General features: G+C 42.4%; 1 protein-coding gene across 4 annotated transcripts in view; it reads right to left on the bottom strand.

Moving 5' to 3' along the window:
• HDGFL2 (HDGF like 2) overlaps positions 1–17,681 on the bottom strand; it is a 460,705-nt gene that overhangs the window by 214,762 nt on the left and 228,262 nt on the right. For all 4 annotated transcript variants that reach the window (XM_073594787.1, XM_073594781.1, XM_073594774.1 and 1 more), the window contains one exon: positions 3,748–3,833. In XM_073594787.1, coding sequence (XP_073450888.1) covers positions 3,748–3,833 — 86 coding nt within the window. The remainder of the gene's footprint in view (positions 1–3,747; positions 3,834–17,681) is intronic.

The raw sequence follows: 17,681 nt of genomic DNA, 5'->3' as shown, positions 1-17,681 counted from the left end.
CTGGAACTTTCTGCAGGGTTTTTTTGGAAAATGGACTCCTCAGCCTTTAACCCTTTCGCTGCCAGGCCCTGTGCTCCATTTAGTACACTTAGGTGGCCAGACCATTTTTGCAATTTTTCCTTTGCTTTATTTTTCACTTATAGCTTTTAGAGTTTGTAAAAGACCCCCCAAACTATATACAGATTTTTTTTTTAGACCCCACGGTATTTGCGCAATGTTTATCAAACCAATATATTTGAAAAAATACACTAAAACCATTATTGGCAGATAAAAACACAGTAAATTTTTACAAAATTCCTACTAAATATAAAAGCTTAACCTGTATTGAGTTAATAAATAACAAATATTTGTAACTTTTAAATTGCATCTTTTTGCGTAATGGTGAAAATTGAACGGACGCAAAAGTGTAAATATCCAAATTTCTCTAAAAAATCTGAAGGTTTTAATTTTTCCCTTACAGCTTTCAGAATTTGTGAAATAACCCCAAAAATCATATTTTCTGAAAGCATATGACCTCTAGAAAAAAAAGATGGTGCTACTGATTTTTTTAGATGCCGCGGTATTTGCGCAAGTGTTTATCAAACCAATATATTCACAAAAAAGACACTAAAACCATTATTAGCAGATAAAAACACAGCTAATTTTACAAAATTACTGCTAAATCCCTACTAAATATAAAAGCTTAATCTGCATTAAGTTAAAGTGGAGTTCCACCCAAAAGTGGAACTTCCACTTTAAGCACCCCCTTATATTCCACATTTTACATGTAATTTTTTTTGAGGGGGGGTACCTTCTCTTTTTAGTGGGACTTTCCACTTCCTCCTTCCTCTTATCGGCCGCCCAGGCGACTCCTCCTCTCGCCCTAGGCGGCCCCTCCCTGCCGGGAATCTTCTGGGACTTGTCACAGGTCCCAGAAGATTGCCTGGCCAATGGCAGAGCACAGCGCGACTCGCGCATCTGCAGTGCCCACTGTTGCTATGACGCGGAAAGAACCCCTTCTTTCCGCGAGAGGAGCCAGGCACCGGGGCGCCCGCATCACTGGACTGTGGGACAGGTAAGTGTCTGTTTATTGAAAGTCAGCAGCTACACTTTTTGTAGCTGCTGATTTTTAATAAACTAAAAAATGGGTGGAACTCCACTTTAATAATTCAAACTTTTACATTGCACCTTTTTTGCAAAATAGTTAAAAAAATCGAACGTATGCAAAAATGTAAATATCCAAATTTCTCTAAAAATCTGAAGGTTTTCATTTTTCCCTTACAGTATTGAGAATTTGTGAAAGACCCCCCCCCCCCCAACCAAATATTTTCTTAAAGAACATGACATCTATAATAAATAGAAGGTGGTCCCCACAATATTTTCACAAATGTTTACCAAGCTAAAAATGTTAAGAATTTTCAGAATTTGTAATATACCCCCCCAAACCATACATTTTCTGAAAGCACATGGCCAGTAGAATAAAAAGAAGGTGCTACTGATTTCTAAGGCAGCACGATATTTGCTCAAATATTTATCAAAATAATCTTTTCGCTAAAAATACACTAAAATCATTAATAGTGCACATAAACACAAAATAGAAAGACAAACACAAAAAAAGCCTTGTTCACATATGGCATACTGTACGTCCACGGAGGGCCATGTTTACCTTCACAGGAATTCACAGATGTTCCATGCACCCCCGTACAGGCAGTCCCATTTATGTTAACTGGGATGCAACAGCTGCACAGGCATTGCTGCTGTTCCCAATCTGACATCAGTGTGGGTGTGGGTACATGACCCCGAATGCAGACAGTGTGAGCTCAGGGACATGCATGCGGACCTACATGGATGTAAAATTGGGAGTAATGGCTCTGTTCGTGCAGGTGCTACGTCCCAAATGAAATCAATGGGACTGCCTGCACAGAGATGCCCGCAACACCTGTGCATTCCTGTAAAGGTACACTGTGTATGTCCTGTGTGAGCAAGGCCTTAGGCCCCTTTCACACAAGCACACCGATTGGATTTGTCTGTCCATTTTTTAGGTGGGCCCAATCGGACCACCCATTGTTCCCTATGGAGAGGCTGATATAAATGGGCATGTGTCCATTTACACCCGCCTGCATCTGATCAAGTCCAGGCCGCTAAAAAAAGAGTGATGGGGATCCCATTCCCCATCCATCTAGCAGATCGGATTGTATGGTATCTGATGGAACTGGACAGGCGGTCCGTTTCCATCCGACTGCCCCATAGAGAATAGTGAGCTGTGTCAGTGTCCGCTCTGCATCAGTGGAGCGGACATGTCATTCGCCTGCTCAGCAGGGTATCAGCAGACAGATTCCCCCCCCCCCCCGCTGAGCAGGCAAATCTGCTTGACAGAGCCCACTGCATTTGAAAGGGGTCTTACCAGGAGCGGCCAGTCCATTAGGGGGGCCGCCCCTCTGCAGGGTGCCGGACTCATGCGTTTGTATGAGTTTTTTTTTTTCCAAGCCACATGATTAGAGCCGGAGGCTCTAATTGGTTTGAAAAAGGTTGGGGCCGGGGCACAGAGCATTGCACCCTGAACCCACCCCTTGTGACAATAGCGAATTAATATTCACTATTGTCTTCCAGCTTCTCCCGAGGAAGCCGAGGAGGGGTTAGTGCACCCTGGGAGACCGTCACCGTGTAGGGGTGAGTTGCCGTCCCCCAAAAAAGTCACTGTGTCTTACTATGTTTTTTTTTCTGGTTTTTCCTTTTTAATTTTTTTTTTTTTTTTTTTAGTTATATTTTTTAATAATTTTTTTTTCTGCATTTAACTTTTTATTGGTGAGCTATCAGAAGTCTAAACAGACCCCAATATCTTTTTTTTTTTTTTTTTTTTTAAACCAGAGAAGGTCTCTACAGCACTTTACTTGAATGACTAAGGAATCTGTATACAGATTCCTCATTCATTCATAAAATACAGTCTGATACATTGTAACAATCGCAGTTACTATATATCAGCTGTCAGTGGGAGGTCTAGGAGCGATCTGTATTGATGGCTGCCTATGCCCTCTCTACTACAGGGGGGAGCTTGGTAAACACGTTTATCAAGCCCCCCCCCCAAGCCCCAACAGCTCACCTCCCCCCAACGCACTCCCCAGCCTGACAGATCATGGAGATCAGTGCGGGAGGAAAAGAAGAGATGCCGCTCGGAGCGGCCATGGATCAGACTTGCGGAGGAGATAGGAGAGGAGGGGGGCAGTTTAAGATGAAAGGTAGTGGCGGGAGGTGGAGTGGCTGGGGACAGGGAAGCAGCGGCATGGGTGTCGGGGCGGTCACATTTAGGGTTACTAACTCTTATCAGCGGGTTTTAATTCGCTGAGAGTTATAGAATTGTTCAGCAGAGTCTGCTGAACAATTCTGATATAAGCTTATGGTCATTGAAGTGACCATAAGCTCATAGGAGAGGGAGAAATGAGGTCCGTACGGACTTTGCCACCTGCAGGCACTTCTGTAGGTCCGTACGGCCTCTGCAGTGAAAGGGTTAAAAGGATTCTGTAATTCACATGCATGCCTATAGTATCCCTATTGCTCTGAAGCATACCATTGCCCCATTCACTGCAGTACAACTGGAAACAACACTTCACCACTTGGTCCTGGAACAGGAATACGCTAAAGGGGGTGAAGTTGGGCTTTTTAAACTCTTTCACTCCCATTATGTACACAGGGAAATTTCTTCTGTTGTAGTATGAGAGGACACACTGGAATATGCACTTACAGATCTACAAAAGAACAGGATTATCTAACCTTCCCCTTGGTCGGTCTTCCCTCTTCTTCTGTTTTGGCTTTTTTCCTGGTTCTGAAGCTTGTGTGTTTTTAATGGTCTTCTTTACCTAAGACACCAAAAATATATTCTTATTACAAGCATTAGGCTTAAATCTATTAGATGTACCAAACTAAAAGAATAATATAACATAAAAATAGAGAGTAGTTACATAGTAAGGTTGAATAAAGACACAAGTCTATCCAGTTCAACCTGAGTGAGTGTGGGTGCATGTCTACAATTGTCCCTATCCCTGTACACTGTATGTCATTAAGATGCTCATCTATTAAATTATTTTTATTTAGGGTACCCATATAGTGCTGTCAATTTACGCAGTGCTTCACACATACATCGCACACTCATATCAGTCCCTACCATCAAGGAGCCCCCAACTCACATTCATATAGTAGGGCCAATTTTGGACAGATGCCAATTAACCTACCAGTATGTCTTTGGAGTGTGGGAGGAAACCGGAGTACCCAGAGGAAACCCACGCAGGCACAGGGAGTACAGGCAAACTCCAGGCAGGTAGTGTCGTGGTTGGGGTTCGAACCAGCGACCCTTTTTACTGCTAGGTGAAAGTGCTAACCACTATACCACTGTGCCGCCTGAGTAAATATAATATATATTTCTTGGCTCTGCCTCATGCCAGCACATCACGGGTCAACTCCGCCCTCTTGACCCTGTATAGGACCATGCCTAACTAGAAATAAAAGCCAGCCAGTATCTGGTGCAGGTGTACATTTTCTGTCCTTCCTCTGGACTTTCATGATTTGTGGTATTGCTTGTCTGCTGTCTGCCCCCCCCCTCAGTGGAAGGCTCTACGAAAGAGAAAGATCACTCCTGTTGCCAGAGCTGGGCAAATAGCATAACATGCCTAAAGTGCTGGAGCTCAATAAGAATAGCCATCCTGGGTCTCTCTCCTCCTATTTGTCTCCTATGCGGTCATGGCTTACTGCCCTACTGGTTACCATTCAGCCTGCCTCTACCCACTCACCCTAGTCTCAGATTGGGTTTCCTGCACCCCAGCTTCTTTTCACAGCTGCTTCATCGAGCAATGACATCATTGTGTTCAGAATGGTTGGATGGGGCCAGCGATGACTGGTGAATGGGCTGGCAGCCCGATTGGTCAGTGCGAGCGAACTGTGTGTCTATTCTTCCTTCTGGCGGCTTAGAGTCTCCTGTGCCGCTGCTAGAGGTGAGTGTGTCGGGGGGGGGGGGGGGGGGCTGAGATGCTCTTAGTCGGTGGCCCTGCTCTCCATATGGCTGTATATTTACTAATTCTATGGTTTCAGCCCTCTGTTTGCTTCAGTCTTCCAATATCCACCATCCATCAGCTTGTGGGCTGTCCATCCATCAAATCGACTGGGACTGTCCCATCCATCCAACCTCCTGCGGGCTTCCATCTCGGGCTGCAGATCTTTCATCTTCTACTGCCCAGATCTGCTGGTGAGTGAAATCTCCCGGAGTCTATTTTGTTACTTTTCTCTGTCATGCTGAATGTGGTTTTTATCTTTCCTCCTTCAGTCCAGGATGCGTTTTCCTGCTCCTGAGGATGAGGCCCTGACATCTTGTGGAAAATAAGGGGACCTTTGTTTTTGCCTTGTTGCTTTATCTATTGATAAGGAACCCTTCCTTTTCAGGGGGAAATGTTCTGCTCACAAAAGCTGCAAGAGGGTTATTTCTTTCTCTTGGGATCACAGCTCACCATCTTCACGTGCAGCTCATTCTAAAACCAAGGCTAAGAAGCATCATATATGGCACCATTCTTCATCTGCCTTTTTTAGTCCTTCCTCCCCGCATCTCGTCCTTTAGCTGTAAGTGGTTAGTCTCCAAGAATCCGATGGAGGGTGCCTGTTGGTCTGTAGAGAAAAGCCCATGATATACAAGCTGGATTGCAAAGCCAGTTTTATTGAGGTGGCTCTAGGCAGACAGGAAGTTAATGATGACATCAGATCTTTACATTAAGGGAGTGGTGGAAGAAGGCTTGAGAGGCTTCTTGCCACCTTCCTTAAGCAGGTCATCGTGGGTACAGTCAAGAATGCAAGAAAAGGATTCATCAGACCCTGAGGCCCTCAGTGAAGATCCAGGCTTTGATTCTGGAGAGGATGGTATGGAAGCCTTCTAATTTGATTTTGCACTGGTTCTGGTCATTATATCATCAGTTAAAGTGGAGTTCTGCTTAAATACCACAGCTGCTGACTTAATAAAATTGGACACTTTCCTGTCCCAGGGTCCAGCAATGCGGGCGTACGAAGCCCCGCTCGTCTCCCCCTCCTCTCTGTGGCGCTGCTATTATAACGGTGGGCACCTGGCTGTGGCTTCACAGCCGGGCACCCACTGCGCATGCATTAGCCACACGCTGTGACTGGCCGGGCAATCATCTGACATGTCCCAGATGATTGCCCAGAGGGAGGGGGAGAGGTGAAATGACTTCCAGCTTCACGGAGCCCAGGGAGGAAGTGGGCGCTGGAACCCTCATTTCCCCCCCCCCCAAACAAATGACATGCCAAATGTGGCATGTCAGGAGGTCACCTTCCTTAAAGCGGAAGTTTTATTTTTGGGTGGAACTCTGCTTTAAGCATGCAATCGACAGACTGAATAAATTATACCCTTTACAATCATTGAAATGAGACTCTTGGGAGTCACCTCCAAAAGGTGGATGCCCCTTTACAATGATTATCAAGATATATTATACTCCGTTAGAGGAGTCAGTGTCTTTTAAGGGTGCTATGGAGAGAGGGCATATTCTGACCTTGGGCGCTTTGTCCACAGCAGGTGCTTCCACCTCTACTGCCAGAACCATAAGAGTATGGTCATCTAAGGTCAAATCAACCCTTGGGTTTACACCCCAGGAATTTTCAGTAAGTTTGCGTTTGAAGGGTCTAGGGCTCTCTGTGGAGTTTATTGCAGAAGTGGTGGTGGACTTGGATAGATTAATTTCTAGAAGCATGGTGCACTCAGTCAGGGCCAGGTGGATGCTCTGGTTGAAACATTGTTCCGTTGGCTCAGCCTCCATGCAGGGGCTATGTGCCATTCCTTTTTTGGGGGGAAACACTTTGGGAAGACTTGAGGATGCTATTTTCTGGGTGACTGAATCGAAAATCGGACCTTCTTACCCAAGATCTGATGCATTGCTTTTGTGCAGATAGAAAGACTCATGATCAACTCCTATTTTACAGGAAGAGAATATGCTCATTTTCATGGCGTGCAAGCCACATTTCTGTTGGAGAACATCCAAGTGTAAGGCAGCCAGCCACCCATCTAAAGCAGCAGGACATTTTTTCTGAAGATTTGCCCGCCAAGAGGTTGCCCGTGAGAGCAAGACTAACCCAGTTTGGCAGGATCAGGCTGGCAATATTCTTGACCCCTCTGTTTTGGGCAAGGGTCATCTTCAATTCAAAAGTCCTTCAAGAGTACCAGCGCTACCAGAGAAGCAGTCATCGCTACAATTACATAAACACACAATTACTGAAGTTACAGGCTGTATTTCCAGTTCCAAGGAAGATCAGGAGGGTATATTCTCCTCTTTTCCTCGTAGAAAAATCTTTAGGCAAGTGGAGCTCAATACTAGACTTTCAAAAATTTCAAACTCCTATCTGAAGCAAGAGTCTTTTGCATGGAGTCTCTGAAGACCATTTCTTCACTGATACAGAGGGGGGATTAAAATGGTCTCAGTAGACCTCAAGAATGCCTATTTCCGTATTCCAATTGCCTGATGATATGAAAAACAATTTTCTGCACTCTGAAATGTACACCCTTTCTTGTGAAATCAAAGAAAATACCTGTAGGAGGAGCTAAGGTCTCTCCTGCAGTATTATCCCGACCATAAATTCTGGATCCACCCTATTTTTCTTGACAGTCTGCATGCTCCCAAGACTTCAGCATTGCTTCAGTTCTTCGCACACTCTCTCCCCCACCCTCCCATCTAGACTGTTCTCATAGTTTCTTCACACAGGCAGCTCTCACCCTCCTCCCCACTCTTATCAAGTCCAAAGCCTGAAGCTGCTTTCTCCCTCCCATTCAGGCTAAACTCTCAAGGTGTCAGTGACACAGAAGCAGATTAACCTCTGCATTGCCAAACATTCCCAGGAGGGCTCTCTGCAGAGTGGAGCAAAGAAGCAGCTGAACATCATTTAGCCCTTCTTTTCTTGTACAGTAGAGTCTCCTGGAGCTGAAAATCCCACAGCTCATACAGTTATGTGCCTCTTTTTTTGTTAACAGTGTGATGTTATGGAAACAAAGCATGTTCCAGCTTGTGGCTCTGTGGGGAATATGCGGCCACAGCTGACAGCTGAAGGAAGAGTAAAGGAGGGGGTGGATCACTACAGATGTAACCACCCACTCAAATCTTGGAAAGAAATAGTGATGTGCTCAATCTTGCTTAGTCCAGAGATGTCCTCTTGAGGCAATGAGATCAAGTTCTACACAGAGTTTGGATGGATGGTGAATGTAGAAAACGGCAAGTTTATTCTATCGCAGAGCCTAATATATTTGGGAATGCTCTTCAAACACTATCCGGTACAGGGTTTGTCTTCCTGAGGACAAGATCCGTCACATTCGCTCGGAGTTCATCAAGATGATGTCTTCAGATTCAATAACTGTACGCTGTTCCATTAGCTTTTTGGGCACCCTCAAGGCCCCATACCGGCGGTACCATGGGCTCAATGGCAAACCTGGAGATTCCAGTATTGTCTCCTGAATCAGTGGAATCCAGTCATCCAGACACCTCATTACAGCTTTCCCCTCAGGAAATGCAGGCTCATTCCACCAGGCAGTCTCTGCATCTTGGGCAGCTCTGAATAAAGTTTCAGCAGATGTGGCATGTAAGCTAGTGAGCAGGAGCACTCCCAACACTTTAAAACATTACAAGTTGGCTGTAGCCTCAGGTCAAAGCAGAATCATAATGTGGAGAACAGCGGCGCTCATCTGAGTGCACTACATTAAAACAATTAATGATGAATTTATTAAGATAAAAAATTAATATAAGCATTAAATCACAGGGTAGGGGTTAAAAAGGCTAGTCACAAGGGGAGGATCGCTGTGTAGTCTTGATTCAGATAACCGGTGGTGTGGGGTGCTGCTGCTGTTGCGCTAACTGCAGGGGTCTCCAAGGCTCCGAGTCAAGCTGTCAATCGTCTCCCCGTCAGCTGTGAAGTCACTGGATGTGGGACACAAGGTCAGCAGGCACGTGTTTGGAGCCTGCATGCTCCTTTTTCAAGCTGTGATAGCATCATGATGGAATGAGGCAGTATTTAAATGGTGACATGGAGGATGGAGGAACTACCTTACCCAGTGTCCTATGCAAGCTGCTACGGTGGTCAGGAGGTAACATTTTTAGTGCAGCGAAAAAGGGATAGGGGGATGTGTGGTGTACATGGATACTAGGAATAAAAAATGGATTTAAGAATCAATATTCTATTTCAAAAGAGTAAGCAAGGTAAATGGAATGGTGGGAAAGAGATATTTGGTATATAGGGGACTGGAACTACTTGAATGGTGGATATGGGGCTGGCCTTCTAATGCTGGGTATTGGTAATACATGAGCCAAAAAGGGAATAAGTACAGCACAAATTGATTGGGGTCGTGTAGATTTAGAGGATGGCCATAAAAGCTCTATTGAAATTGGGAAAATTCTGTTATAGAGAATTTCGGATGCATACACATGTATACATATATGTGTACTCATGTGTATATAGAGAGAAAAAATAAATAAAAAACATACAAGAAAAAAATAAATAAAAGGACATATGTATGATTGTAAGTAAGTAGTGTGAAGATAATTGAAATTATGAAAACAATTACTAGATAGGCCAGTGAATTAGGCTCTAGATGACTTTATGCAGAGAAATGGATTATAAAACATCCAAATCCTCGTTGAGGTCTCCTGGCACCATACTTCCCAGAGTGTATATCCAAAAAGTTTCTCTTGCCCAAAGGCGCCAGAACCAGATTTCGGAAGGCTCTTGGAGATGGTTTCCAACACCCAAACTCGAAGGCCTGTGGATTGATGATGGTGAAATTCTAGAAAATGTCTAACACTACTACGTTTGTCAATGCTATATTCTACTGACCGTCTGTTTGCCAAATCTATTTCTGGCGGTTAGAATAGTTCTGCCTACATAAAGTAGGTTACAAGGACAGGAAAGACAATAGATGGCAAATTTGGTGGAGCAGTTCTAAAAAAACATCAAAGATGTAGGTCTTGCCCTTGGTCGTAAATTCTTGACCATGCTGGGCATGTTTACAGATAATTATATGAAGGTATAGGGTGAGTGGCGTTCCCTTTATTAATAAAAATGTGCTCCTTAAATAAACACAGAAGTGTGTTCTCCACCTACGTGTATTGATATGTGGATATGCTCACAACCACCTAAAGTGCAATAAATTATGTAAATATATGTATATCTCACAAAGTGAATACTCGATATATAACACAGTGACCGTGTATCAATTATTGTTGTATATACAATAAAAAAATACAACCCTCTAGACACTAATAGTGCAATAGTAATCAATACTCCCACTACCAGCAACAAGGGGATACTACCCAAAAAATATTCCCCACTGTCACCAGGGATAATACCCAAAATATGAGAGCCGTATACACCAAAAAAGAAAATCACAATTCCAAGTGATAAGTGTCCAAATCAACAGTGTGGAAAAAATGAAAAAAATAATTTATATAAAAATTAAAAACTGAAAAAGCTAAAAGGATAAAAATAAATATAAAAATATAGTCCAAAATGGCAGTGTTCATGCAAAAAAAGTGACTCTTGTGCTTCATCAAAATCCAGTGACTTGTGTGCTCCCCCTCAAGGGTCCCCACTCACCGACTCCTGGTAGGGGTAATAGGCATGTGTAAATATAAGTGGATGGCCTCTTATCTCGGATCAGAACATCCATACGGATCATCTATTCGGCACAACCCCCACCACCATATCCAGGGAACGTTTCACCAGCTTCTTTTGGTCAAGTCTTCTCCCCGCAGCCTTCCACAACCTCATCATGCAAGCTGACAAATAACTTTTTTTGGACAGGTAGAGGGGCCAACGCTAAAAAAAGATGGATCCATGGATGGGATGAGGGGGACAGATTGTGTGTCTCCCTACAGCCTACTGTAGCAGTTGCCTTAATTGCAGAAGTATTATTTCTGGTGAAGGCAGCTGGTGTGAATGATGCAGTGTGGGTAGTGGTTCCTACATCAGCAGGTGATGCAGGATCAATGGGGACCCTGGTGTCAGCAGCGTAATGGGAAGTTGATGAATTGGAGGTGGTGGATATGTCGTTTGTCTTAATTGTGGATGTTGTTGAGTCCGATGGGCTGATCTGATGCATTTTTATAAGTGATATTACCTTTTCCATTTTTATCTTCTTTCCTTCTTGTCCTCTGAGGTTTAGGGTCTAGTAGATGTGGAGATAGGTCCAAATTGTCTTTTCTGGGTAAAGCCGCGTTGTTGGTCCTGGATAGGACTTGTGCTTTGTGGTTTCTTCTAGAGCTGAGTGAGGGGGTGGGTAAGTGCCCGCTGTAGACAGGTCTACATGACGTGAGAGGTATGGGTCCAGTATCCACATTGGAAGAGGTGGTTATGTTCTTCCAGTTAAATATTCTTTGATGGTTGTAGTCATCTACATCTCTCCGCATTTTTTGCAATTTTATTTGGATCAGATTATCCTCCTCTCTGTCTTTCTTTTGAAAAAATGGAGCCATCTGAGGGGTAACTGTTTTGTAAGCTGGGTCAGGGTCTGAATCAGAGTCTTGGCCTTTGTCAGTAAAGTGTGATATTTGATCTCTCTTTGTTGGATAATGAGGTTTATCCATTTTTGGGAACAAAATTCAGAAAGGTGTTGCCATTCTTTCTGTAATTGGGGTGTGAGGAAGGCACGCCTGTGTTTAATTTCTAAGGCCTAATTTTGGTTTGAAAATATTTATGTAAGAAAAATGTACTCCACCATTGGTGGTTGATATTTATTACAGCATCTTAAATTTTTGGGAATGTGGCACAAATTTTGCTGAAAATAGCATTTGCTGTGGTACATGAGGGTGGAAAAAAAAACTGTCAGGAAACAACATGTATAGGTTATCCAAAATCTCATGACTAGATCAGAAAAAAAAAAACATTTTAAATATGATATATGCAGCATGAACTGTGGAGGTAAAGTGGCCTCCTGTTCAAGCTGAATAGGTTATGGGCTAAGTGGCATGGATATGAAACATGTGGGCTAGACCTACATCTTCAATGATTTTTAGAACTGCTCATCCGGAATTTGCCATCTATTGTCTTTCCTGCCCCTGTAACCTACTTTATGTAGGCAGAACTATTACAACCGCCAGAAAGACTTTTGGCAAATACAGACGGTCAGTAGAAGATGGCGCTGACAAACGTAGTGTTGTCAGACATTTTCTAGAATTTCACCATCAACAATCCACAGGCCTTCGAGTTTGGGTGTTGGAAACCATCTCCATGAAATCCGAACGGTTCCAGCGCCTTTGTGCGAGAGAAACTTTTTGGATATACACTCTGGGAAGTATGGTGCCAGGAGGCCCCAACGAGGATTTGGAGGTTCACTCCGTCATTTAATCAATTTCTCTGCATAAAGCCATCTAGAGCCTAATCCACTGGCCTATCTAATAATAATTTTCAGAATTTCAATTATCTTCACACTTATTCACACTACTTACATTTACATTCATACATATGTTTTTTATTTTATTTTTATTTTTCATATATGTATACGTCCAAAATTCTCTATATAGAATTTTCCCACTTTCAATAGAGCCTTTATGGCCACCCTCTGAATCTGCATGACCCTAATCAATTTGTGCTGTACTTATTCCCTTTTTGGCTCATGTATTACCAATTCCCAGCATCAGAAGGCAGCCCCATATCCACCATTCAAGTAGTTCCAGTCCCCTATCTACCAAATATCTCTTTCCCACCATTCCATTTAACCTTGCTTACTCTTTTGAAATAGAATATTCATTCTTAAATCCATTTTTTATTCCTAGTATCCATGTACACCACACATCCCCCTATCCCTTTTTCGCTGCACTAAAAATGTTACCTCCTGACCACCGTAGCAGCTTGCATAGGACATTGGGTAATGTAGTTCCTCCTCCCTCCATGTCACAATTTAAATATCATTCCATCATGATGCTATCACAGCCTGAAAAAGGAGCATGCATGCTCCAAACGCGCGCCTGCAGGCCTTGTGTCCCACATCCAGTAACGTCACAGCCGACGGGGAGACTACTGCCAGCTTGACTCGGAGCATTGGAAACCCCTGCAATTAGCGAGACAGCAGCAGCACCCCACACCGCCGGCTATCTGGATCCGGACTACATAGCGAGCCTCCTTGTGACTAGCCTTTTTATTCCTTACCATGTGAGTTAATTCTTATTTTCATTTTTTTATCATAATAAAAATTCACCATTAATCGTTTTAATATACTGCACTCAGATGAGCGCCACTGTTCTCCATATTATATATCTACAGAGCCGCTTCCTCTTCCACAGCTGGCTTTACCTCTAGAGCGCTATATACATCTTTAACCCATCAAACTTGTTCCTAAGCCATTAAAGCCTGAACTGAACTTTTCCAGGGTCCAAGCCACCCCTAACCACTGGATTTTATTATCATAACCACCTTTACCTATAGTTTTGTTTCCCACCCATCTGTCTCTCTCCAAGCGCCACTGTACTCCCCCCCCCCCCCCCCCAAAGCAGAATCATGAGTGCTTCAGTTCTCTCTTTTTTATCATGAAATTTTTGTAAGCAGCAACTGTTGTCTCTTTCTTTCCCTCCCTAGGATTAGGCTGGTTATATCCTGTGGCATGCTGGCATGATGCAGAGCCAGAAAAATGGTAAATTATTAGTAACACTAAATTTTCCTGGTCCGTTGTGACTTGCAGAATACCTGCACTGGCAGCCCGCTGCCTTTTATTTTTTATGGTTTTATTGGTAGCACTTCACAAAAAAAGCTAATTATTAACATATTAACACAAGAATTATAGGCCCATAGTTTAGCAAAGTACACACAACCAACCCAAAAATGGATGGAATAACAGTTCATAAGTTCACTTTACAGTGTTAATGTGTACAAACCGTAGAATTTGCAAAAGCGAACCTCAACTTAGTGGCGTTCACAACCAACCTATGTAACTATGTAACAAACTTGTCTGATTTACAAAATGTATTTAGAAAAATATAGTGGTACATGAGAATATTGCACATCAAAAATACAGTAGACAATACATGTAATCAAAAGGTTATTGAAATATATTCTATTAGCAAAAAAGAAAATAAAAAAAGAACTTGTAAGAATAACAACAATTGATATAATGTTGTAAAGACTGATATAAATGAAAAAGGTATACTTCTAACCATATACAAATAGTATATTATAATTGTATTGTATGAATATCTTCTATTCTCTGATACACGAAATTATCTATGGGTTGAAAGAGAATTTCAGCGTGTTTAAACCAGGGATCCCGTTTTTTTTCGTCATAGAATTGTGTAGTATCATATAACGTAGGGATTTTTTTTTTTTTTCCCATAAGACTGATTGTATTCACTGTCGCCTTCAATTGGGTGATAGGGAATAAAGTGGATTTCCAGTGAAGAGCAATTAGCCAGTAAATGGCTACACTTATCGTGTGGATAAGTCTCATATGTGGCACAGTGATGCTTGGGATGGATGGGAATAATAAACAGTTAAAGAAAGCTTAATACGAGTGCCAGAAACAGTTTACATTTTTAAAAAGACGTGAAATTTTATCACAGTCCCTGAAAATATGAGAGAAGGATCCCGGGGATAGACATCCTCTGAAACACATTGATGGAACAGATGGGAAAAAAGCATGCGATTTGGTGGGTGTAAAATACCATCTTGCGAAGAGTTTAGTAGCATTTTCTCGTATTGTGAGTGATCTAGTACACTTATGAAGCTTTATAATACAATCCCTCCATTCTTCAGTAGAGAGGGATGAATTGCATTCAGATTCCCATTTTTGCATGTAAAACATTCACATATATATATATATATATATATATATATATATATATATATATATATATATATATATATAGTATATTTAGTTCACTAAAGTATATTTCTGAAATAAGACCTCTTCCCCTTGGATTTTTTAAACATATATTTTCGTACAATGTAGAAGGATATATAGCAGTTGTTTGATAATGAGTAAAGCAAAAATTCCTAACATAGGAAGAGCAAATTCTATAACTTGAAGTGGTCAAGTGTAATTAACTTGAACACAGTTTGAGGTAAAAAAAAAAAAAAATCAAAGTGTCACCTAGTGTCAATAAGATCATAAAAGTAGAGAACGTGAGAAAGAAAGAAGGAGAAAGGAAAGGATAGCAAGGGGGCGAGTTCTAGGAAGTAGGAGGAGTAAAGTGGGGAACCCAGGGGCTTGGTAGACTATAGCAGGAAGTTGATGGCTCTGCGCCAGACCACAGAGGCCTTTTATGTCAGATTTGACACGTGGTGTGCAAGCGTGAGGTAGAGCCAGGAAAGGAATTATGGTATTTTGCGAGTGGAATTTGAGGGCTGGCGAGGATGGGCTACATGATTGGGGGGTGGGGGGTGTGGGCGAGCACCATTGGCAGGCAGGTTTGTATGGGAGCCTTTGGAAATTGGAAGAGAGGAAAGCAGGCGGCCTGAAGATCAGAACGCCAAGGAACGTCACAGCTTTCATATCAATTGCCATGTGTTCCCTGCACTCGCTGTCACATATAGTCCCCCTCCTCCTTGTCAGGGGACTTTGATGGACAGATCACCCATCCAATCCCCGGACCTGTGACATATCAAAGTTCCCCCGGCCAGGAGGCGGGGCTGTATGTGACGGCAAGCGGCGGAAACATTCAGCAATTGAAATGTAAACTCTGATGTTCCTCGGCGCTCTGATGATTTGGCCAGCAATTGCCCTCCTCTCTTTCCCTGCACAGGTAGGCTGCATTGTAAGGCACAGGCTGCATTTGTGGACATGGGCAGGCTGCACTGATGTGCACGGGTAAAGTGGGGCAGCTGGTGGCAAATTACCCTTGATTGAGGCCTGGATATCTCTCTCTCTCTCTATATATATATATATATATATATATATATATATATATATATATATATATATATATAGATATATATATATATATCTATATATATATATATATATATATATATATATATATATACACACACACACATACATATATCTATATATACATATACACATAGTATCTCACAAAAGTGAGTACACCCCTCACATTTTTGTAAATATTTTATTATATATTTTTATGTGACAACGCTGAAGAAATAACACTTTGCTACAATGTAAAGTAGTGAGTGTACAGCTTGTATAACAGTGTAAATTTGCTGTCCCCTCAAAATAACTCAACACCCAGCCATTAATGTCTAAACTGCTGGCAAAAGTGAGTACACCCCATGTCCACATTGTGCCCAATAAGCTATTTTCCCTCCCTGGTGTCATGTGACTCGTTAGTGTTATAAAGGTCAAATTTGATGTTATCACTCGCACTCTCTCATACTGGTGACTGGAAGTTCAATACGACACCTCATGTTAAAGGGTAAGTTCACCTTTACAGAAAAATCTGTAAGGTGAACTTACACAGGAGCCCAGGGCTTAGAAATCCTGTCTGCTAGAATGTCCAAAACAAAAATGTCTCAGGAGGGACGTTTGAAGCATTCTAATTAGTCAGCGCCGTCACATCAGCAGCCAAATAGCCGTCCTGTTAGCTATGGAGAAGACTCGAGGAAGCAGACAGGATTTCTAAGCCCCGGGCTCCTGCCGCGAATATACCGGGGCTTAGAACACAGAGATATCGGCGGTCCAGGTCAGCAGGACCAGACCGAAAAAAAAGAATTGTTGCTCTACATAAAGATGGCCTAGGCTATAAAAAGATTGCCAAGTGTCCTTTCTTCAGAGTTGTCACATGAAAAGATATAATAAAATATTTACAAAAATGTGGAAGGGTGTACTCACTTTTGGGAGATACATTATCTATACAGTCAGGTCCGTAAATATTGGGACATTGACACAATTCTAATATTTTTGACTCTATACACCACAATGGATTTGAAATGAAACAAACAAGATGTGCTTTAACTGCAGACTTTGAGCTTTCATTTGAGGGTATTTACACCCAAATCAGGTGAACGCTGTAGGAATTACAACAGTTTGTATATGTGCCCCCACTTTTTAAGGGACCAAAAGTAATGGGACAGTTGGCTGTTCAGCTGTTCCATGGCCAGGTGTGTGTTATTCCCTCATTATCCTATTTACAAGGAGCAGATAAAAGGTCCAGAGTTCATTTCAAGTGTGCTATTTGCATTTGGAATCTGTTGCTGTCAACTCTCAATACAAGATCCAAAGAGCTGTCACTATCAGTGAAGCAAGCCATCATTAGGCTGAAAAAAAAACAAAACAAACCCATCAGAGAGATGGCAAAAACATTAGGTGTGGCCAAATTAACTGTTTGGAACATCCTTAAAAAGAAAGAACGCACCGGTGAGCTCAGCAACACCAAAAGACCTGGAAGACCACGGAAAACAACTGTGGTGGATGACCGAATAATTCTTTCCCTGGTGAAGAAAACACCCTTCACAATAGTTGGCCAGATCAAGAACACTCTCCAGGAGGTAGGTGTATGTGCGTCAAAGACAACAATCAAGAGAATACTTCACCAGAGTGAATACAGAGGGTTCACCACAAGATGTAAACCATGGTGAGCCTCAAAAACAGGAAGGCCAGATTAGAGTTTGCCAAACATCTACAAAAGCCTTCACAGTTGTGGAACAATATCCTATGTGCAGATGAGACCAAAATCAACTTGTACCAGGGTGATGGGAAGAGAAGAGTATGGGGAAGGAAAGGAACTGCTCAT

This window comes from Aquarana catesbeiana, linkage group LG01 (assembly GCF_042186555.1).
Source record: "Aquarana catesbeiana isolate 2022-GZ linkage group LG01, ASM4218655v1, whole genome shotgun sequence".
In the NCBI taxonomy this organism is placed as follows: domain Eukaryota; kingdom Metazoa; phylum Chordata; class Amphibia; order Anura; family Ranidae; genus Aquarana; species Aquarana catesbeiana.
Note: the sequence above shows the minus strand (reverse complement) of the source record. Positions and strands in the feature narration are given on the sequence as shown.